The 25,245-nt window shown below is 36.8% G+C and overlaps 1 protein-coding gene across 1 annotated transcript in view; it reads left to right on the top strand.

Annotated features, from left to right (window-relative positions):
• The window catches only part of LOC136261523 (uncharacterized), a 68,489-nt gene that overhangs the window by 21,176 nt on the left and 22,068 nt on the right, over positions 1-25,245 (top strand). The window contains exons 7-11 of the mRNA XM_066055534.1: positions 1,605-1,703; positions 4,926-5,024; positions 9,714-9,812; positions 14,687-14,785; positions 19,474-19,572. Of these exons, the coding sequence (XP_065911606.1) occupies positions 1,605-1,703; positions 4,926-5,024; positions 9,714-9,812; positions 14,687-14,785; positions 19,474-19,572 (495 nt within the window). The remainder of the gene's footprint in view (positions 1-1,604; positions 1,704-4,925; positions 5,025-9,713; positions 9,813-14,686; positions 14,786-19,473; positions 19,573-25,245) is intronic.

Raw genomic sequence — 25,245 nt, 5'->3', positions numbered from 1 at the left:
ACATGCATAGTTTTGTATCCATATCAAAACTTTGGTCTGGTTTCTTGTGGTGGGATTATTTGGCATCACCACATCATGCTGTACTCTTAGTGAGTTTCCTATAATGGTCTAGTACAGTAATGTGTCACTGTGTGACATCTATTCTCCTCATCATTAGCCACACTGATGTCACTCCACAAGAGGTTAACATCTACTCCACCATGACATAGTGGTGTTGAGTAATAATATCTTATACTGAGTAATCTTGGTAATGAAGGACCAATATTCTTGACCTTGCTGAATATTCATGTTAAAACCCTTTAACTGCTAAGGATGCCATATATGGTGTCCTCAGGCTATAAACCCGACAGTGATAGAGATTTATACACTATAACATTCTTCATGCACTAAACCAACAAAACACTGGAACATGGGTAATCAAATCCTTGATGTACTAGCTATTGCTAGTAATGTTACATAATCACCTGTTATCATGTACAGTAGGGAAGGTTATGATTTTGTAATGCAATTTTTTTGTGAGATGGATTTTAGGCCATATGTGTGTTTACGCACATGTGGTTGTAGTTGTGAAAGCATCTGATAGCCATTCTTAACTTGTATTGCTTCAATTATAAACAGACTAACAATGTTTATTGTATTGTAAGGAACATTAGAACAATGTTTACTAATGGTTGAACATGCTCACAAATCAATTTTTACGATTTATGGTTTATAACATTCTTGTGGTTCCCGTTATGAACAAGACTGAAGTAGCTGTATAATCAAATTGTTTAGACAATAGCAAACATATTATAGACAGGTTCAGAACATTTCATGGTTTGGTGTGTCACTTTAACCCTTCAAATCTGGAATTAATTTTGAACATGAAATAATGTGTTACAGAGCTTTCCCTAGTGAAATAAAGTAGATCAGTAAAAATGTCAATTTGCTACCAACATCAAAGTAAAAATTTTAATTATATTCTTTTACCACATCAAAAGAATTTCTAGTAAAGTAGAGCGGTAAGCCCCTGTGTAAGTGCGTATTATAGGCAGGCATCAGGTTTCTGTTAACAAAATAGTAACCATGGTAACAGTGTATGGTCATGTGAGACTATACATGTTGTGTGTAGATTGTGACCAAATTGTGTAGTGGTATAGTTTGATAGTGCAGTAGAATTTCATTATTACAGTGTAATGTGCTCATATACAGGTTTAGTAGGAGTGTCCACCATCAATAAATTGATCAGACAAGTTGACCACACTCAACTAGCTTAGAATTATAAATGAAAACAGTCTTGTTGTTTGAGTTATAGTAGATCATGTGATAGCAGCCATACTAGTGTGGTGTGGTCCTGTTTAGTAGGTGTACAATTTTTATTGGATGATATTTATGGTAGAGTGATGGTCGTACACTGGTAGTTATGTTGAAGTTATAAACACTTTGTTAGGTGATGTGATTACTGGCTACACATTCACTATTCGTGGTCAATAACTTCAAATTTTATCATAAACACTCCTCCATATCAGTTTGGATAATTGACTCTCCACTGTATTATTGTTGATGTGTAGTAGTGTAGCTAGTATGTTGTGAAGTTAATTGTCATCAAATATAATTCACTATAGGAACAACTGACACCCCTACAAGCTGCAGCCCAATATGGACACCATGAAGTTTTCCAACTTCTACTCAAAGCAGGAGCTAAACTGGATATGGTTGATGAAGTTAGTGATCATAATTTATTAATAATGAGGTTATGTGTATAGTGGTATAGTATTAGTGTAGTAATCACACAAATTAAGATGGCTGTCAAGTGGATAAGAGGAACCCTTGCTACAATAAACTTTATACCCTATGAAACCATCTGTTGTGTAATAATATGTATGGTTAGAGTAGCTGTGTGGGATTATTTTAAACTAGTTAACTTAGTAACGACATTGCTGTTAATTCTTGTTGAGGTGATCATGTGTAGATAATAGTATTGCAGCATCCCCCAGTGCGGCTTTTTGTAGAATAGAAATGTCCACTGAACAATTATACATAATCATGACTGATCATTTTACCACCACCTTAATCTGTTATATAATGTACCAGATTGTGTTGAATTATGGCCAGGTATTTTAAGCAACTTTTACCCCGCACTATACTATACCGGCATTTATATACATGACCATCATTCATGAGCCAACTTATACCTCAGTGTTGTACTCTCCTTGATGTCTTCCTACTTAATCATGTGTCACAGCTTCAAGCTATATAGGAACTCTATAAAACGTTCTTCGCTTCATCATTTATAATATGTTCATTTGAGACCAGGTGTTTATTCAAAACCAGGAAAAAATTTCTCTCCAAAATTGCAGCCTTGATCAAAATGGCTTTGTTTGAGATTTGTCAACGCATAAAAAAAAAATTCCCTCCTTGAAATTTTGGATGGTGGCAATCTGCAAGAACTTTCCCACTCAAAAGAATCCCGCTTTGTGGTATTAGAAATACTGTATGTTATGTTATCCAGCGAAATGAGTATTGGACTTGTTGTGTTAAGGTACCTTGCAAAAAAGTGAAATAGCTACCCATTCTATTAGCATGGCTATTTTATTAAAAACATGACAACTATATAGAGTAACCATAGTGATAGATGTCTCCATTGTAGAGTAAAATGATGGTTGCTTGGCAACACTGCAAACATTACTAAGGTACAATCCCTTTGGTGCTATAGGAATGGCTGCTAAGTTTGATCACTCTGTAACAGTAATTGTTGATTGCATAACAGTTGCTATGGTTATCGGATTGATTTTTATCAAACATAAACAGAGAACTACAATGAAAAGGAATCTTTTGCTTTGTGAATCAGCTGAACAGAATGAGTCAGTCAGACCAGTCTGACCATAGATGTAGTATATGGGATTAATGGTACGAGAATTGTAAACAGGAAAGGGTAAAATAGTCCATCATATAGCTGAACATGACTTCTTCTTGTTTACAAAGTGAGAATATATGGTAGTCCCTCAGTTATCCACCTGTACCATCATTTATCTAAAAGTGATAATGACTGTTCTATTAGAGTATTTTGTTTGTAGATGGTTTATAAGAGTAAGGGTGTGTTCTATTGGAGTATGTGAACAAAGTTCTGAATATAAATGAATGGGCTGAACAGTTAACTTATCTGAACACTTTTTATCATAGCCTGAGACCATTGAAGTTTAGATAACTGATGGTCTACTGTACTACAACAAGCAATCCTATTACATCTACTAATACAGTTAAACTAGTACAAATCCAGTCACCTGTTAGACAAAATATGTGAACTTTATTGAGTAGTTGTGACAAGTCACTATACATGGTTTGTACAGTGACCATATTCCACAGTGACAGAACTAACAGTGTTAACATATTTGGTTATTGTGAGTGTGGCCTAGACTAGTATTGTGTGGTGTGGCTAGGGACCAGCCAATTATTTTTATCTATTATGCTATGCTGCACTGCTCAAAATTTGCCTATTACGTATGCTTAAATTAATGCTCAATATTTATACCAGTTTTTGTAGTAAATTTGCACTTTATGGGAAAACAGTAAGTCGCTGAAGCACAGACTCTAAATCCTTGCTTGTCAAAATGCATGTCATAGAAAAGATCTATATACTCTAATAGAACAGTCAGCTATCTGATTATTCTCTGACTGTTCTATTAAAGTATATCGATCTTTTTCTGTGATATGTATTTTGATAAGCAAGAATTTATGGTAATGCACAAGTGTCCTGCCTATTATGCTAGCATTATGCTCAATGCTTTCAAGCACCTATTATGCCAGCATAATCGGCAGGTCCCTAGGTGTGGCCCTATACATGGATACATTGTTAACAGTTCACACAAAAGAGAAAGAGAAATGATCATTACTGCTTTTTTCTGCCTACCTTCCAGTCTGGTTCACCACATAAACATGTATGACACCTTATCCTTCTACACACTGGATGATATTTCAAGTGCTGCAGAGTGTAATATGTGCCAGTAAAATAAATTTTCACAATTGCTCAATCAGAAAGTACATTGTAAAATTGTTAATTCTAAACTTTAAAAATAAGTAATTATTTTACTCACATGACTTTTATTTATATATCATGATTCAGTTTGAATAATGTTTAAGCTTTCCCTATACTCCTTAGTGTGTAGTAAATGAAAGCCTTTCCAAGAAAGAAGTAACAATGGTGAAGTTTCTACTGTGCTGTAAATGAATTCCCATAATTTGCATGCCCTTTACTGTAGGAACACATAACAATGATCAAGACACACGGTAGTGTGTTGTGCGGCCAAGAAAGCCGGCATGCCACATTGTGAGTATAATTATTGGAAGAAACAAAGCACTATTTTCACGCATACGTAGCTCCGTGCTTCCTTCATGAATTGGAATCATTTTTATACTGCAGATGCCCCTCACCTTCAGCACCCCACATACCAATTTGAGCAAAATTGGCAAACGCCACCATGAAATAGAAGTCTTCAAAAATCTGCTTAATTTCTTTGTTTTTTCTTCTTCGTTTAGGAGGCTTAGACTATTCTTTTTGCACACCTAACAAAAACCATTATGAAATGCGAATGTGTAGCTCGATTGTCTTGAGCTTTGGTACACTTTGAGAACAAAGGCTTGTTGGTTAAAAGTAAATATAAACACTCGGGTGTCTATGCAGGTAAATATGGTATTGAATAACAATTAAAACTCTTTAATTGGGTAGTCACCAGAAATCTGGATATGTGGCCAGCAGCACCTGCCCATGTACTGTAATAAAGTTAATAGTAACATGTTGTAATGATTTGTTGTTGGTATATTAGTTTCAGGATATATTGTGTAAAATGATCAAGTTTGATAGTAATTTTATGTTGTAGCTATGTACATTGTACAAACATGACAACTTAAACTACTCATTCACTTCTTCATGATTTGTGTTGTTGTAGGATAATCAGACCACACTCCATCATGCTGCCTTTGGTGGAGATAGTACCATAGTGAAGGAGTGTATCAAGTCAGGACTGGATGTTAATGCCATCAATAATGTAAGCTAGTATAGTAATGAGATGTTGGTAGTAACTGTAGGAGTGTATAACATGCTGAGTGTGCTTTGAATACCACACTAGTTATAGCTACTAGTTGTACCAACCAGTTGTTAACCCACGCTATATGCCCCTAGCTTAGGTCCTTTATTCTTTGACAGGACCACAGCTAAAAGTTGATGATTTTAATGATAAAAACAATCCAGCCAGTGTTTCAGTGGTATTTGCGTTTAGCATTAAATGATGTGTAGAGTTATCATGTACATTGGTGACCTCTATGATCATGTGTGTATGTGTGTTATGTGTCTGGTGTAGTATTGATTGTGTGGTATATGTAGTAGTGCATAACGAATGTTGATTTTACGCTTCAAGGGTTTGAGTGCAACATTCAAAGCTTTAGTGAACATTTTATGTTGCTATAGCTACAGTTACATTATGCAGTTGGCATAATTTTGAGTGTATTGTAGCTTAATTCATATAACAATAGTCATCGTTCTGGCTCCTTTTGGCAAATGGAATTTCTCGCGTTGACACTATTGTTCGTCTGTTTAATAAGATATGGCAGCAGGAGAAAGCACACAACAAGATGCTTCAAAACCTTACAGCAGTACACAACTCATGATTGTGCTTCCTCTACAGCTTGTCCCAACTGTACTTTGTGATTATCAGTGGGCGTGGTCACTTGTGGGACGCAAGCTAATTAACTTGTCAGACACCTAATTGGCTTTGTGTACAACCACCTTCCATTAATTTCTAGTGTCTCAGGTATAATTACCCATGGCGAAAATCGTTCGTGGCATGATGAGCAGTCAGATTGTTGCAGTCTTCTGCTCGCCAATATAGCCAGGTTGCACATGCATAAAATTCAAACTTCTGTGAATGCTATCCCACTAGGAAACTGTGAGAAGGCTAAAGCCTGTGAATACAGGGAGTCATAAAACTTTGCTTATGTCATTCGAATAATGCACCCTTCGAACCATTGAATGAATGTAGCACATTCGTTTATGCACTAATATGTAGTGATGTGTATGGCATGATGTTTCGCTGGTCTATGTAAGTAGTGAGTATTCGGTGTCTGCAAAATTTGTTGCCATACAGAAATGATATGTTTACAGTACGTGACATGATAGTAAAGTGACTATTGTAATAAGGTCACTTGTTGTTGATTTTATATTACAGATTCCCCTGCTGTGTTGTTATACATATCTTAGTGCCTGTGTAAATTTGTTCATTATTATGATATCGCAAAAGTGTCCGCCATTATTCCATCATCTCAGTGATTGTATGGGAGTAGTAAACTAATTCACTTACATAGGCATAGAGGAAAGCAAGCTAGATGGGCTAAAGAATCGCCTTATAGGTGTGCTCCACCCATTCGCACTACTCACTTTCAAGATGTTAATGCAATTCCCCATATACTTTACCTGGGATTGGTCCTGAAGCATGGGGAGTTGCTCATAGCATCTTGAAAATGAGCAATGCGAATGGGCCAAAACACACATATATTATTGACAGGATTGTAGGGGCACTGTGTAAGGCATCTCCAGATTGTAGCTGTGAAATTACGACTTACAGAACAAATCATAACATTTGAACCAAGGTTTCTCGTGAATTAAGGCTATTTTAGCGTACCTTCTTATCAACTTTTCTTTGAGATTTTTCGACAAGTAGTCTTTCATTTCACAACTACCCACCCCAGAACTTTCAATTATTCTTAAAACTAGTACAGTGCTGTACACCTACAATTTTTAAACCAGGCACGCGCCCACAGCCGGCCTTCGGCTGGCTGTGGGCAAGCGCCTGGTTTACTGAAATTGTTTTCGTAAAAGTGTGTGCGTGTGTGTGTACCTATCTACCTATCTATGTTTGTCCGTACGCACCCACGTGAGCAAAATCGTTTAATAACGGTAAAAGCAGCTTTTACGTAAGAAATAAAAGTGAAAAGAAGTCTGTATTAAACTTCTGCACAGGTGAACTTTGCTCTGAGGTGGTTTTCGGAGGACTGAAATATGGGTGTGGTGACTTTCCTCAGATTACCTTCCCCTTGAGGCTGTCAGGCATTTAGCAACTGAAAAACAATGGTGCAGGCCTTGTACACTACCAGGAATAGCCTATCGCTTCGAGTTGAAAGGGGGCGTATCCCTTACGTACGCGAACGAAAATGAAGAGCAACTTTGAGGCTTTGTCGAGAGAATTTGTGGGAAAAAACACGTTAGTGACACTTTTAGAAGATAGTTTTGTGCGTAATATGTTGGTAAAAGTGGTTTGTTTAACAAACGCTTCCTTAGCAGTGCATAGCAACATAATTGAACGAATTACGAATATTTCATGAATTACGAAATACAAAAATTAGCTAATATTATTGAGCAACCCAAAACTACTCTATTGTAAAGTAGTAATACATAGTTGGTTAATTCATATAGTAGCATATACTGTCTATAGTTAATTCCAGATGAGTTAGCTAGCTGCATGGCGCCTGGTTTTTAGAAGTAGCACAACATCAACTTGTTTTGTCACTGGTTAATTGCCTACCAATAATTGGCAATAACCAGTTACTTGGTTATTTGTATATTGGCAGACATAATATGAGTCAACAAGCCTTAACAAATGTAGACCGCTCTAGGATGATTGGTTGTGTGCTCGTCCTATTTAATGCTTGCTCAGCTGCTGTTTATCCATTGCCATGGCATGCCATGCAGAGCTGTTACAACTGCTGGAAGGTTTAGGGTGGTACCAATTAGTGACCATCAACATCCTGTCTTGCAATAACTGTTATTACTATCACATATTTACACATTCTTTGAGGTTATGTTTATGATGTTTTAACACTTGTCAGCGGGAGTAATTTGTGGTTTACCAAGTGGGTGGGCAATAACCAGTTTAAAGGTTTCTTCACTACACCAGTTAATAACCCGTTAATTGGACACTGGTGTACTGCACTACTTAAAATCTTCTGTAAAGAACATTTCTAATATATTCGCAGAAAATTTTGGATGCCCAGTCTCCTCAAGCAGGAAAGTTTTTAGTATATGTGGGTTATTATGTGGCTTCTAGTAAGGTCATGGTTCCCCTATGTACTTACTTAAAAGACAAACATGCACAGTTTTGTATCCATATCAAAACTTTAGTCTGGTTTCTCCTGGTGGGACTATTTGGCATCACCAATCATGCTGTACTCTTAGTGAGTTTTCTATAATGGTCTAGTACAGTAATGTGTCACTGTGTGACATCTATTCTCCTCATCATTAGCCACACTGATGTCACTCCACAAGAGGTTAACATCTACTCCACCATGACATAGTGGTGTTGAGTAATAATATCTTATACTGAGTAATCTTGGTAATGGAAGACCAATATTCTTCACCTTGCTGAGTATTCATGCTAACTGCTAAGGATGCCATATGGTGTCCTCAGACTATAAACCCGACAGTGATAGAGATTTATACACTATAACATTCTTCATGCACTAAACCAACAAAACACTGGAACATGGGTAATCAAATCCTTGATGTACTAGCTATTGCTAGTAATGTTACATAATCACCTGTTATCATGTACAGTAGGGAAGGTTATGATTTTGTAATGCAATTTTTTTTGTGAGATGGATTTTAGGCCATATGTGTGTTTACGCACATGTGGTTGTAGTTGTGAAAGCACCTGATAGCCAGCCTTAACTTGTATTGCTTCAATTATAAACAGACTAACAATGTTTATTGTATTGTAAGGAACATTAGAACAATGTTTACTAATGGTTGAACATGCTCACAAATCAATTTTTACGATTTATGGTTTATAACATTCTTGTGGTTCCCGTTATGAACAAGACTGAAGTAGCTGTATAATCAAATTGTTTAGACAATAGCAAACATAGTATAGACAGGTTCAGAACATTTCATGGTTTGGTTTGTCACTTAATTACTAATCCCTTCAAATCTGGAATTAATTTTGAACATGAAATAATGTGTTACAGAGCTTTCCCTAGTGAAATAAAGTAGATCAGTAAAAATGTCAATTTGCTACCAACATCAAAGTAAAAATTTTAATTATATTCTTTTTACCACATCAAAAGAATTTCTAGTAAAGTAGAGCGGTAAGCCCCTGTGTAAGTGCGTATTATAGGCAGGCGTCAGGTTTCTGTTAACAAAATAGTAACCATGGTAACAGTGTATGGTCATGTGAGACTATACATGTTGTGTGTAGATTGTGACCGAATTATGTGGTGGTATAGTTTGATAGTGCAGTAGAATTTCATTATTACAGTGTAATGTGCTCATATACAGGTTTAGTAGGAGTGTCCACCATCAGTAAATTGTCAGACAAGTTGACCACACTCAACTGGTTTAGAATTATAAATGAAAACAGTCTTGTTGTTTGAGTTATAGTAGATCATGTGATAGCAGCCATACTAGTGTGGTGTGGTCCTGTTTAGTAGGTGTACAATTTTTATTGGATGATATTTATGGTAGAGTGATGGTCGTACACTGGTAGTTATGTTGAAGTTATTAACACTTTGTTAGGTGATGTGATTACTGGCTACACATTCACTATTTGTGGTCAATAACTTCAAATGTTATCATAAACACTCCTCCATATTAGTTTGGATAATTAACTCTCCACTGTATTATTGTTGATGTGTAGTAGTGTAGCTAGTATGTTGTGAAGTTAATTGTCATCAAATATAATTCACTATAGGGTCAAGCGACACCCCTACATGCTGCAGCCCATTATGGACACCATGAAGTTTTCCAACTTCTACTCACATCAGGAGCCAAACTGGATATGGTTGATGAAGTTAGTGATCATAATTTATTAATAATGAGGTTATGTGTATAGTGGTATAGTATTAGTGTAGTAATCACACAAATTAAGATGGCTGTCAAGTGGATAACAGGAGACCTTGCTACAATAAACTTTATACCCTATGAAACCATCTGTTGTGTAATAATATGTATGGTTAGAGTAGTTGTGTGGGATTATCTTAAACTAGTTAACTTAGTCACGACAATGCTGTTAATTCTTGTTGAGGTGATCATGTATAGATAATAGTATTGCAGCATCCCCCAGTGCGGCTTTTTGTAGAATAGAAATGTCCACTGAACAATTATATATAATCATGACTGATCATTTGACCGCCACCTTAATCTGTTATATAATGTACCAGATTGTGTTGAATTATGGCCAGGCATTTTAAGCAACTTTACCCCGCACTTTACTATGCCGGCATTTATATACATGACCATCATTCATGAGCCAACTTATACCTCAGTGTTGTACTCTCCTTGATGTCTTCTTACGTAATCATGTGTCACAAATTCAAGTTATATAGGAACTCTATAAAACGTTCTTCGCTTCATCATTTATAATATGTTCATTTGAGACCAGGTGTTTATTCAAAACCAGGCAAAAATTTCTCCTCAAAATTGCCGCCTTGATCAAAATGGCTTTGTTTAAGATTTGTCAACGCATACAGGGGCGTAGCCAGGATTTTTTGAAGGGGGGTTCCAGCACCAGCATTGAGTTACTAAAAGCAGGGGTCTGGGGGCGCAGCCCCCAGCCGCTGAGAGACTTTCAATATTTTAATAAATCAAAACTCAGCAAATTACCATTAATTATGATGCATTAAGTGCCCCAGGGATGAAGGTAGTACTAGATAAAGTCACCTAGTGGAAACAGACAGCATAACACATAGAGACACATATAGTAATCTGTAAGTGATGGTTATATCTCACTGTGGTATAGGAGCCATGAATCCACTGATACAAATGACAATCAAAACAATATAGCTAACTATACAAATATGCATAGCATGAATTAATTTTTCATAACACAAGTGATAAATTACTGGAGCTCTATATCTTTAAACACTACACACCAAAGCTATAGCAGTATAAGGTCATGCTAAGTTTTGCATTTAATGTTGGAATGTCTGAAAAACTTCATATGGACATGGATATTTACATGCATGTTCTATTAGAGTATACCTGACTGCTCTATTAGAGTATATACCTGACTGCTCTATTAGAGTATATACCTGACTGCTCTATTAGAGTATATACCTGACTGCTCTATTAGAGTATATCGATCTTTTTAACAAGTTTTGAAGAGGGCTCATGTTACCTCTGTAAATCCTTCCCTGAGAGATGAATGTAAGTTTTATCAAACTCACTCATTTTGTCCTGCCACACTAAATGGTGTGTTAGGATCCTGCTTGCAGAAGTCTAAATTTTACAGGGGGGGGGGTTCCTGAACCCCCCGGAACCCCCCCTCCCTACGCCCCTGGTATAAAAAAAAATTCACTCCTTGAAATTTTGGATGGTGGCAATCTGCAAGACCTTTCTCCCTCAAAAGAATCCCACTTTGTGGTATTAGAAATACTGTATGTTATATTATCCAGTGAAATGAGTATTAGACTTGTTTTGTTAAGGTTACGGGTTACCAGATCAATAATTTTGCAGGAGCTTTATTTATAGTTCTGTTTTAATCGTTTTGCTTGGAAGAACTCACTAAAATTACATGGAATATTAACGTACTGTACAAGTAATACCATAAGCGGTGATACACTCAACAAGGGAAGCATTTGTACAGAAATGCAAGCACTAAACAGTGAAACTGTTGAGTTGCTATTCATCAAAAACCAGGTTCATGGGAAGCCACATCGTGATATTTAGCATTAATAAGCTATTACTTAGTGATTTCTAGGTCCTCACGAATGAATTGAGTTGTCATCCAATTGTAACAGCCCGGTAGTGGACTCGCGGTATTTCCATAGCAGAACTACTCACCATTATGCTTGAAAGATATGATAATTAACCAGCCTCTAGTCAGTTTTCCCACACAGTCTCCATGACAGGACCTAGATAATATAACCACCCATTGATACTGCCCTAAACAATTAGTACTAATTGGCTGACAGCTGCTATTTTTGATGAATAATAAATAATGACCACATTAAGCACTGAGTAACGCTAAACGCTGGTTCAACCATATTGCGGGACTTAATTTTACTCTTGACTGCCTTCCGTAGTAAATTATTAACACTCACTTTGTATGATTCCTCCACTATTATCACGTGGCTATACAACGGTTTGAAGTTAACAACCTTCTCACTAACACCTGCTTGAGGTTCATGCTAATATTGCACCATCCATTATCGTGCATCGAAAAATAATAACGTATTATTAAGCGCCTAACCCGTAACCTTAAGGTGCCTTGCAAAAAAGTGAAATAGCTACCCATTCTATTAGCATGGCTATTTTATTAAAAACATGACAACTATATAGTGTAACCGTAGTGATAGATGTCTCCATTGTGGAGTAAAATGATGGTTACTTGGCAACACTGCAAACATTACTAAGGTATAATCCCTTTGGTGCTATAGGAATGGCTGCTAAGTTTGATCACTCTGTAACAGTAATTGTTGATTGCATAACAGTTGCTATGGTTATCGGATTGGTTTTTATCAAACATAAATAGAGAACTACAATGAAAAGTAATTGTTTGCTTTGTGAATCAGCTGAACAGAATGAGTCAGTCAGACCAGTCTGACCATAGATGTAGTATATGGGATTAATGGTTAAGAGAATTGTAAACAGGGAAGGGTAAAATAGTCCATCATATAGCTGAACATGACTTCTTCTTGTTTACAAAGTGAGAACTATTAATCCAATATACAGTAGTCCCTCAGTTACCCACCTGTACCATCATTTATCTAAAATTGATAATGACTGTTCTATTAGAGTATTTTGTTTGTAGATGGTTTATTAGAATAAGGGTGTGTTCTATTGGAGTATGTGAACAAAGTTCTGAATATAAATGAATGGGCTGAACAGTTAACTTATCTGAACACTTTTTATCATAGCCTGAGACCATTGAAGTTTGGATAACTGATGGTCTACTGTACTACAACAAGCAATCCTATTACATCTACTAATACAGTTAAACTAGTACAAATCCAGTCACCTGTTAGACAAAATATGTGAACTTTATTGAGTAGTTGTGACAAGTCACTATACATGGTTTGTACAGTGACCATATTCCACAGTGACAGAACTAACAGTGTTATCATATTTGGTTATTGTGAGTGTGGCCTAGACTAGTATTGTGTGGTGTGGCTAGGGACCAGCCAATTATTTTTACCTATTATGCTATGCTGCACTGCTCAAAATTTTGCCTATTACATATGCTTAAATTAATGCTCAATATTTACCTATTATGCTGAAATTATGCTCAATATTTATACCAGTTTTTGTAGTACATTTGCACTTTATTGGAAAACAGTAAGTTGCTGAAGCACAGACTCTAGATCCTTGCTTGTCAAAATGCATGTCATAGAAAAGATCGATATACTCTAATAGAACAGTCAGCTATCTGATTATTCTCTGACTGTTCTATTAAAGTATATCGATCTTTTTCTGTGATATGTATTTTGATAAGCAAGAATTTATGGTAATGCACAAGTGTCCTGCCTATTATGCTAGCATTATGCTCAATGCTTTCAAGCACCTATTATGTCAGCATAATCGGCAGGTCCCTAGGTGTGGCCCTATACATGGATACATTGTTAACAGTTCACACAAAAGAGAAAGAGAAATGATCATTACTGCTTTTTCCTGCCTACCTTCCAGTCTGGTTCACCACATAAACATGTATGACACCTTATCCTTCTACACACTGGATGATATTTCAAGTGCTGCAGAGTGTAATATGTGCCAGTAAAATAAATTTTCACAATTGTTCAATCAGAAAGTACATTGTAAAATTGTTAATTCTAAACTTTAAAAATAAGTAATTATTTTACTCACATGACTTTTATTTATATGTCATGATTCAGTTTGAATAATGTTTAAGCTTTCCCTATACTCCTTGGTGTGTAGAAAATGAAAGCCTTTCCAAGAAAGAAGTAACAATGGTGAAGTTTCTACTGTGCTGTAAATAAATTCCCATAATTTGCATGCCCTTTACTGTAGGAACACATAACAATGATCAAGACACACGGTAGTGTGTCGTGCGGCCAAGAAAGCCGGCACGCCACATTGCGAGTATAATTATTGGAAGAAACAAAGCACTATTTTCACGCATACGTAGCTCCGTGCTTCCTTCACGAATTGGAATCTTTTTATACTTCAAATGCCCCTCACCTTCAGCACCCCACTTACCAAATTTGAGCAAGACTGACAAATGCCACCGTGAAATAGAAGCCTTCAACAATCTGCTTAATTTCTTTGTTTTTTTCTTCTTTGTTTAGGGGGGCTTGGGGGGGCTTAGATTATTCTTTTTGCACACCTAACAAAAACTATTATAAAATACGAATGTGTAGCTCGATTGTCTTGAGCATTGGTACACTTTGAGAACAAAGGCTTGTGGGTTAAAAGTAAATATAAACACTCGGGTGTCTATGCAGGTAAATATGGTATTGAATAACAATTATAACTCTTTAATTGGGTAGTCACCAGAAATCTGGATATGTGGCCAGCAACACCTGCCCATGTACTGTAATAAAGTTAATAGTAACATGTTGTAATGAATTGTTGTTGGTATATTAGTTTCAGGATATATTGTGTAAAATGATCAAATTTGATAGTAACTTTATGTTGTAGCTATGTACATTGTACAAACATGACAACTTAAACTACTCATTCACTTCTTCATGATTTGTGTTGTTGTAGGGTAATTTGACCACACTCCATCATGCTGCTATTGGTGGAGATAGTACCATAGTGAAGGAGTGTATCAAGTCAGGACTGGATGTTAATGCCATCGATAAGGTAAGCTAGTATAGTAATGAGATGTTGATAGTAATTGTTGTGTACATGTTAACTGTTAATGTTGGTCACTCACTTGTTATTCTCTAGCCTAGTTGATTATCAGTTGTCTGTTGCTTCTCCTCCCACAAGCTAATGATTGTGGGAGTGGTTTGGTATCTGTACAGAGTCTTGGCTGCCTTTTGGGATAAACCTCCAACTCTACTCAAGGCCAATGTGAAAAATGGGCTTTAATTTGAGGCAACAGATACTTGGGTATAAGGAAGAATTTGGTGTCAGGAATTGTTTTCGTACCACCAAGTTCTTCATACCCAAGCATGATGATGGGTACAATTTATGCCTATGTAATATGCAGCAGCCATCCTAGGTGAGACCTCATACTATCACAGTCCCTCTATCAGGAATGGAGGTGCTATGTAGCAACCAGAGCTAGTATTGCTCTGTTTGTGATGGCACAGAAAGAGGCACAAACCTGCAATGACAACAGTGTACCAGAATACAGGTGCACCTCCTTTGGCCTTGTAGCAAACATGTGCCAATAAAGCAGGTGGCATGTTGGTACTCCAATTATGTGCCCATCAAGCAAGGGGCATGTTGGTACTCCCAGTGTGAGAGGAATAGCATTTGCTGGCTTTTGCGGCGTGCTGACTTCTGGTAGCATTCATGTCCCTTTAAGGGGTTAGCATTAGCTACGTGTTATGGCCAGTGGCTGTGGTAGTCTGACCATGGTGGTGGACCAGCAATTTCAATTATGTAGTCTGTGGACTGGATGTCTGACAGCACCATCTTCATTGGTAGAGAATAACACACAGCAAGGAACACACGTACAGCAAAGCAGTAACTATAGTGTAGTGAGCTGTGTTATGTGACCTGCCATTATATGTGTACAGTGCAGTAGCTATGCACCATACAGGCTGCTCTCCAGCAGTAGTGGTCTAGACACTAATACATATTGACCAGCGGTTGTCTGGTTGTCAAACATTCCCTGCATATATAGTGTTTACACATTCAGTATATTCACACATGTACAAGGGTATGTGATTCAATGTAATTTTAGTATGTGATTGAACGTCTGTCTTGTGAGGTAATCTGTTGGGTGAATTTATACAAGTATATAGGAACAAATCTGTCTGCATGCTTACAGCAACCCATCGGCTGCTGAAATAAATTGTATACTTGTGGCTATGTGCTTATACCTATATAGCCATATTACCTAGCTAGTGAAGTGGTGGGAGAGATATGGGTAACACTCTTGAGTAGGTGATGGACTGACCATGTGTTACGTACTTGCTGCGCATGCGTTGTTACTCCAAATAATGCTGTTTTCTAGATAATGCTCTCCTTTAGCTAGCAAAGGTGTGTGTGGTGTTTGCTCCCACCATTAACTATGTTTAAAGTCTTTAAACTTCATTTAAACAAGTAGTATTGCTGTGGGAGTGTGTAGCATTAAATGATGTGTAGAGTTATCGTGTACATAGGTGACCTCTATGATCATGTGTGTTATGTGTCTGGTGTAGTATTGATTGTGTGGTATATGTAGTGATGTGTATGAGATGACATCTCACTGGTCTATGTTACTCTGTGGGAAATTGTTATCGTCCAATTTTGTTTCATTAAAATTCAAATTGCAATAGTAATGCTCAAAAATATATCTTGAATACTATGTCGTGTGTGTTATGTGTCTGGTGTAGTAGTGATTGTCATATGTGTATACCAACATTGGTGAAGTTCTCCTAGTAAGTATGTTATTCATTCAAGTAGGGTGATAGATTATGACTGGTAACTATGTGTACCCTACGTGCAGAACTTTATTGTCTTATATAGAAGTGACATACATAAAAAGCTGATGAGCATTAAACTATCTACTAAAGTGTATCTGATTAGCTTATATGTTGTACTAATACAATACCTGCCTTCCTGCTCCTATACTACGTTACAATCAATAGCTGTCATCACCTTCCTTGTAAAATTAGCTACTTTGTAAGTACAAAACACTTTACAGTGTTAGTGTTTTGAAACAGTTAGGTAGAAAGAATAAAGGTATAACATGAAAAGTTACAAATGTAGTTAAGTAGGAGTGCCAGTAACGATGGTTGCACTAAAAGGTTCAAAATCTGCATAGAGTACAAAAAGTTAGGTAATATCAAGGAATTTCTCTCACCATCTCATCTTTAGAAGGCACTTGTCCTAACCACTGAGCCATACATCACACACAATTGTGAGCTCAGTTAGTTCATCATGTAAATTACACAAGGAATTCTAGTGATGTGCCATAGACAACTTGTTTATATGGGAATTTCTTTTAGCAAACTTGGTAAAGCCAGATCATGAGCATTTCATTTGACACTAAAACCACTTTGATATGTGAAGTGGTTTGTGAGATACTTTTACTTTAAAATTACTCATCATTTGATTCAAATTCCTGACATTGAACTAATTGCACTGACTCTATAATTAGGGGACACCACCAACGTTTCAACAACTACATGTAACACGGTGACCTATCAACACTCCTTATTTGCACCTATAGTACTCTATGCTAGAAGATGTCTGATGTAAATGTTGTGAAGATTTAAACATCTAATTCACAATCTGTACCTGTGACTCGTTATTGTAAAGTAGCCAGTAACTGTGTATATTGTACTGCTTGTATGTGCAACTGGTTAAGCAATAACCCGCTGTTTTGCAAAAAATTATTTAACAAAATAAACTGGTATGCTACATAAATTTTTGTGCATATTTTAATTGCTTCAGTATGTGATAAAACAAAATTCAAATCAATGAAACATATAAACCATTGGATTTGCCTGTTCTGGAGAGCAATAAAATTCTTGTGTAGTGTCTATACAGCAAAGGGCACATGATGAGAGCATGTGATAGAAATAAAGTTTACTGTTGTTATTTCTTAATCCTTCTTTGTGGAAGAATATATAGGGAAAGCACTATACCTTGATCATGTAAATGACAGTGATGTTTAATAACTTGGGTTTTCAATGTTAACTTTTTTGTAAGTTGGAGTGTATAGCATAAACAATAGGGCAAGTGCTGTACTGTAGGTCAGGTACCTGTGTTATTGTTGGGTTAGTAGTGTTGTATGTAGTGTCACTTATAACATGATGATTTGTGGTTCTGTTCAAGATCACCTCAGCATCAAAAAGTGAACGTGCATTTCTGCACACAGTGGCTTTGTATTTAGTATTGCTACCTGCCCTACGTGCAGCCAGGGAGCATGTGACAACCAAGCATTAAACATCAGTGCCATTCATATCCTGCAGCATGCGTGGTGATATTACTTTTAAAGTGCATGAGCCTTACGCCACCATCCTGCAAAGTACAGCATGTATACCAAAATGATGGGAAACATGCAGATACTCCTGAACCTGCAGAACTGCAGTAGCTAAGCTAAGGAAACTATAGTAATGTGATGTTTACAATGATGTGCATGGTTCTAACCTGTCCTATTATGCAGGCTATACATGTAGCATCATTTGATAACACGTAACTTATATTATGACAACAAAAGACATTTCCACTTTAATACCGTAACATTGGTACCTGCCCTACAATGCAGAACTTGCCATATTGTGTATTAGATGTTATGCACTATGTGCAGGACCATCTCCACATAATGTGGGACCAAGCATTAAAATTCTAACCAAGCCCAAAAGTGCCTTCAGTATATAAGACCCTAAATGCTTCCATTAGATTGTTACAAAATTTCAATGGAATTTTCTAGTGACTAACTGCTTGCTTGCCTAATGTCTTCAGGTAAGCGTAGCTCGATAACAGCTAAGGCTATAGGCTTATTTTTTTCACTGTTCAACGTTACTTCCTTCCGAGACATGCCTTTTGGCATACTGCAGTACATACAATGCACACGTCATGGACTTACCTTTGTCCTCCATTGCGTTCCATTTCTTTTTGCTGGCAGCCCAAAGGTCCCTACGTTTGTAAATAGGAATCGTCATATTTCCGTAGTGATTGGATTGAGTGCAGAGGCACTTACACTGTTCTTCATTTGTAGTGGGCCAGACATAGCTGAAAACAAAGCATAATGGCCACTTCAATTTTGAGGGGAGTGTGTAAACAGTGGAATGGGCTACTGGAATGGTGGAACAGTAATGATAGCTGGGGTGTGTGTTCAGATGAAAACATTAACTCTGGTGCCATTCTTTCTTTTGATGTAGTTAGCATGGGTTTACCAGTCATAATAATGTTACAAAAGATTAACAAACAAGTATAAGGAAAATGTCAGCTACTAGTATATCTGCAGGTGTAAGCGACCTCAAGGTCCCTTGTTTCCTTAATTTTTCTATGATCCATGATCAAACTTAAAATTCCCATACAATTGTATTCACTACATGTTCTCAGTGTGTGAACTGAAAAGTTATCTAGCTAACCATCGCACTGATAACTCACCAGTTTTTGCATGCATTGAATGATAGTTACATGCTAATATCATCTGACCTGCTTGAATATTTTCATTTCATACATGCTATCATTCTTCCTGTTCTCTATACAATGTTGAAAGTCATAGTGATGTGGTTATTGTACACAAGTGGATTCTCAAGACAAAAAACTGTCACCAAATAGCTAACATCTTCAAAGGCATAAATAACCTGTTGCTCTTCCACCAATAATTTCTAATGTATGTGTATATAGTACTTGATGTTATGTTTCACTTTGTATAGGACGATAATACCCCTTTACATGATGCGTCATACAGGGGTAGTGTTGAAGCTGTCAAGGAGTTGGTGAATTCTGGAGCTAATGTAACAATGATCAATGATGTGAGTAAGAACATGTGATGACACAACCACATCATGTACCATGTCATAGTCTAGTCTGAGTGTACTCTGACATTAGCTTGTAAGAATGTATGTGTGTAGTACTGTGTGATGTGATGTCATTTTCTAAGTCACCAGCTTTATGTGTCATTGATTCACAATGTATTGTGTAAGTCACCAGTAAGGATAATCAAGGTTTGGATTTTTCTGACCATAAAAACCAGCCTCACTTCTCCTTCATAATGATTTGGCAGCATTGGTCCAGCATAACCAAGCCCATAAATGTCTTCAAAGTGATCCCAAATCCTTCCAACAAGTTACTAATTTTTTTAAAATTTTCTGCTAACTGACTGACTGCCTGACTGATTGACTGATGTCTCCTGCCAAGCATAACTCAATTATTGTTAATGCTACCAGCTAGGGCTGAGCGATACTACCGTTTTAGCGATATATCGCGATATTTTGAAAGTATTGATATCACGATATTTTGTTATAACTATCGTGATACCATGCCTGTACATTACTGTCATTAAAAATCCCTTTGTTATGCAGTACTTGGCTAAGAATCCTTGTAAATGATAAAGTCCACCCATCTGGTTTCCCCTGCAGAGAGGTGTTAATATCATAACAACCAAAGCATGTGTTACAATCACTGTTACTGTAAACAAGGATGATAGTGGCTAGTTTGCTATCACCTATAAGGGCTTCCTGCAGGAATGCTGAGCAATACACTATGTGGCACCAACTATGATTGACTTATTAGTAAGTATCGTGAACTATTCAGTATCGTGAATAGTGGCTTTAGTATCGATCGTGATAATAAAATGGCAGTATCGCTCAGCCCTATTACCAGTTTGATTTGTTCACTGTTTGATGTCGCTTCAGTCTGAGACATGTTTTTTTGACAACCACAGCAGACTTACTATTTTCCTCCTTTGTGTCCCATTTCTTTCTCTATACTATTTGTAGGTGTTGATTTGGGGTAGTGCATAAACGAATGTTCTGAAATTCAAATGTTTGTTTGGGAGCATTCGAATACAAATTCATAACATTCGAATCCTTTACAGGGCACTCAATGTATATAATTAGGTCACATGCAGCTGAAAATAGTACAGGACATGACACACACCAGGTGTCAAGTTGTTAACATGTACTTCACTATTGTTTACACTTAGTTAACAGCCTGTTGTCTACAGTCAGGTGCATGTGAAGCCAAAAATACTATATACACCTGATGGCTAGCTTGCCAGGTGTAAGGTTGATTACATTGATAAAACTACTACTTTGCTACTGTTTACACTCACTTTACTGTCTATGTCAAAGAGTATTTCAACAAGTAAGTGCATAGAATCCTCACAACAATAAGTCTTACTCCTTAGATTCAATAAATTAAAAATTTTGATTGTGGGTTTTAAATATTAGAAACATACAAATAATCCACAGTTTTTCATTCAAATACTCAATTCTAGCATTCGTTTATAATTTGGGTAACATGGCTTCAGCAGCTGGCTGTCATGAGAATCATTCCATAGTGACAGGATTGGTTACAGAGACCCTTCTCATACTGTTCTTTGTTTGTAACTGGTAGAACATACCTGAAAACAAACTGGAATAGCTGCTAATTGATAGTCAGGTGCACGTTTAATCACCCAACTTTCTGGATTGATTGCAGAGGCGCTTCTTGTACTGTTTTATATTGTAATGCTGTGTATTAGGTAAAAGAAAGCTGATAAGAAGCAAAATGTCAACAACGCTTTTCAGTAATTGTTGATAGCAGGGGTGTGTTTTATGTCTTGTCAGTGCCATTTTTTTCCAGGGCGTATGCAGGAATTTTGAAAAGAGGTTTCCACTGCAGCTAAGTGACTGTTATATTAGAGTAGTTGATATTACCTGACTGCTTTATTGAGTATCTCAATCTTTTCAGCAAAATCATAATTCAGAACAATGCTATAAGTGTTGCTATCATGTTAGAAACTATTATTTAACTACGATAAAAGTTTAAAATGTGTCCTGTTTCATGATAGATTTCGGATTCTGGGAACCTGAAGTTTTGATTTCTTAACACAATGTTTCAAGTAACTCTAAATACTTCAACGGGTTTCTGTGGAATTTTAATTTTGTTTTTAGCTGAATTTTCTTCTAATAGACTGATGCATTCAGCCAAGCATAAGTAACTCAACTGTATGGGCTTGATTTCTTCACTGTTCAACATTGCTTTGACCTGAGATGTGCCTTTTGTTAACTGCAGTTATACAATGCATTAGGGCTGGAACGAAGGTCAAATTTGAACTTCCAAAGCTCCTTGTAAGATAGCCACTGATTCATGAGAGTGTCATTGCTTCAGTGCTGGCTATCACATGAGTTGTCTGTAATTCTGTAGTTGGTGGATTGATTGTGGAAAGGCACTTCTCATACCCTTCTTTGATTATAGTATAATGGATATAGAACACAGCTGAAAACGAAGTGGAATGATCATTTCACCTTTAGTAATACTAACAGATAGTCAGGGCACACGTTCAGTTGTAATTTCTGTAGTGACAGGATTGATTACAGAGACACTTTCCTTAACTGTTCCTCATTTGTATCACTGCACAGCAAGTGGAACATATCTGAAAACAAACTGGAATGGTCGCATTGGTTAAAGGAGGTCATCTAAACCTGCAGCTATACTGCAGTGGACATTTAGCCCTATTGTCAGCCTGTACTAATCTGATGTAGGAATTAAATGTCTACCTGTAAAGCTACAAGTATAGATAACCTCCTTGCTTCATTGCTTTTTATTTCTGTGATATATTATTTCTACTTTTCCCTCACACAGATTTATTGACTAACAACTATCAAACGGTACAGTGGTAGAGACATCTTACATGATGAAAATCACTATTACGGAAAAATATTAGTCCATCTAACATCAAATGCAGCATTAAAAACAAGAAACACTTACAGGCGGCTGGATAAGTGTTAAGCCACTGGTGCCAACCATTTCTCACATTCTACACTTTCCTTTTACTGATAACAACATGGAAAGTAGTGAAAATGCACACCTGTGGACCACAACATTGGCCAACAATGCCATCAAGCCCGAATCGCAAAATTTCAAAGCGTGTGCTATTGTAGAGTAATGCTTACCCAATGCCTATACTAAATTTTGATGGTCTGTGGAACATAGTTTTAAGGTTATTAAGCGAGAAAGGAGACCGTGTTGCTAGTCAGGGTGTGCTCCATATAACAGTAATCATGTCTGACAGAGCTTGTTCAGTTAGTCCACTGAGACACTTTGGTGGTCTATGGATTTCCGCATTTGTTCGTGCATTACCACAAACATGCTGTCCAATTAACTTCGTACAGCTGCTTTTAATAAGTTCAACACCACCTTCTCTTATGGTCAGTAGATACCTGTAACTTCACGATAGGATTGGGACAATGTCCATTAACGATTGTTGATTAATAACGATTGTGCGGCAGGATCACACCTCTTTATAATTTTGCTCAATCACAATAACCACACACCCTTATTATTGGTCTAGCTGTATCAATACTGCTAGCTAGTGCAGTCAAAATATGAAATAGTGACATGCCCCCTGGTAGATGAAGGCTGGCTCGAGATACTCTAATACAGCAGTCACCCTAATAGAACAATCACACGTGTATAGCTGTATGCTATAACAACACTAATTTATGAAGTAGGGATAAAAAGTAGTGAAACAAGAGGTGAATGATGGTATTACAGCATAGCTCGGTATGAAAATCCCTACTTTGGCATTAAATAAAATTAACATGCCAATGTAGGGATTTTCCCACCAAGTTATGTTATAGTTAAACTATTAGAACAAGCATAGTTGGTAACTTGGTATGGTAATTCATTACTGGATGTGATCAAAGAAGTAAATTCCTGGTGTGGGAGTGTCAAAGTGCCACGCTTGGTGATAACTACCGTACAGCTAGACGGAGCATCTCTGCTACTGTGTGATAAGTTAGTTATCACTCTGTGGTGGAGTTATTTAAACTATTCATTACATCATATCAACCATGAATGGTATATTGGTTACTGATGGAGCAATAGCCAAATATGGATATAAAACACACCAGTACAGCAGTGACACCTGACAATAAAATGTTAATCCTTTATACAGTGGAACTATATTCAATAAATGTCAAGAAAAGTCTGTGTGTATTTTCAGTCACTCCAGCAATCAGTCCCAGCAGTGTATGAACTTCTTTCAATTACCTCTGGCTCAATCATTCTATCTCATGAGTAATTCTTGACAGTTTTTAACCCTTGCACACCATGTGATGCCACTCCACGAATCCCAGACAAAGATCATACCTCAGGAAACTGTTGCTTTGTAAAACGTCCTTTAAAATTTGTCTTGTTTAAGTTCTTCATAGCCACACAGAGTCTTTGAGGATTCTTGTAGTAAAGGGAAAAAGTTAAAAGGAATTATCAAGGCCAACCATAAGCTGGCTTCAGAACTTCCAATTACAAAAGGAAATGAGGTCTTCTAAAAACAGTAGCTGTCACACTTTAAAGTATAAAGAACTGCACAACTAAGCAGTTAACAACCTACTGTAGCCATCTTGACAACTCAACAAAATGTGGAGTAATCCGGACAAGCCTTTGTGGAAGCATTCTTTAAGATGTTTGTGGTAGTTAATTGTCTGAGTGGTGTAATAGAGGCAGGTAACCAGGGAGAGATGTGTTTTTAACAACAACTCTATTTCCATACTAAAAATCATATCAGAACACATTAGCTCAGGCTATTTGTCACATCAGTATAGTACTGTAGTATATCAGCATTCACTGAATAAAGAAATTTGTAATCAAAGTGAATGTAAGATCAGTGTCTGCTCTTTAAGGATTGGATATTGTTAGCTCATAACTAGCCATGACCACTAGTATCGTGATACAGTATCATATCAAACAGTTAATTGATGTTGATACACAAAATGCAGAACACTACCATAAAACGAGTTTGTCACCCTCCCACACTGGCTGTACTTGGCCGCACGACACACTTGATATAGGCTATTTCCATAATTTTTGTAGTACTCTAATAGAGCACACTTTTTTTCTGAGCACTTCAATACAATGCATATAGAATTTCCACTGATAGATCTATGAGTTATCATTCTAGTGTACTAAATCAGAACTTTCACTTATAAGGTAGAAATTAAGTGAGGAGAGCAACTGATAGCAGTGGCAGAGTAAAGGGCATAGGTATATAGGTGTGGAGGTCGCTGGTTCAAACCCTAGAGAATTTTTCCGACATTTTTGCACACGTTTTTCACTTATCAGTGACTGTTCTATTAGAGTATCTTGATCACATTTTCACATGTTTGGTTTTGCTTTATATCTCCTTAGCTAATACTTTTAGTACTTTCAAACCACAAATGGTTTACACTATGATAGTAGCTTCATATACAACCTGATTATCAAGTTATTCCGTCAAATGGATTACCCTGTAGGCATGACAACAAATCGTTGTTGTAATTTTCAAATCGCACATAATTCTGTTATTCATGGTTCGATCTGCATAAAAATTGGGCTGCTAATGTGCTGCATTATGCCCTTACAGCCCACCAAATTTGAAGTTAATTGACTAAAGCATGCTTGAGTTATTGCAATTTTTCTAAGTGTACGAAAAGAAAATTTAAGTAAGAAGAAAAACACGAAGA

The sequence above is a fragment of the Dysidea avara genome, chromosome 7 (genome assembly GCF_963678975.1).
Source record: "Dysidea avara chromosome 7, odDysAvar1.4, whole genome shotgun sequence".
NCBI lineage: Eukaryota > Metazoa > Porifera > Demospongiae > Dictyoceratida > Dysideidae > Dysidea > Dysidea avara.
Note: the sequence above shows the minus strand (reverse complement) of the source record. Positions and strands in the feature narration are given on the sequence as shown.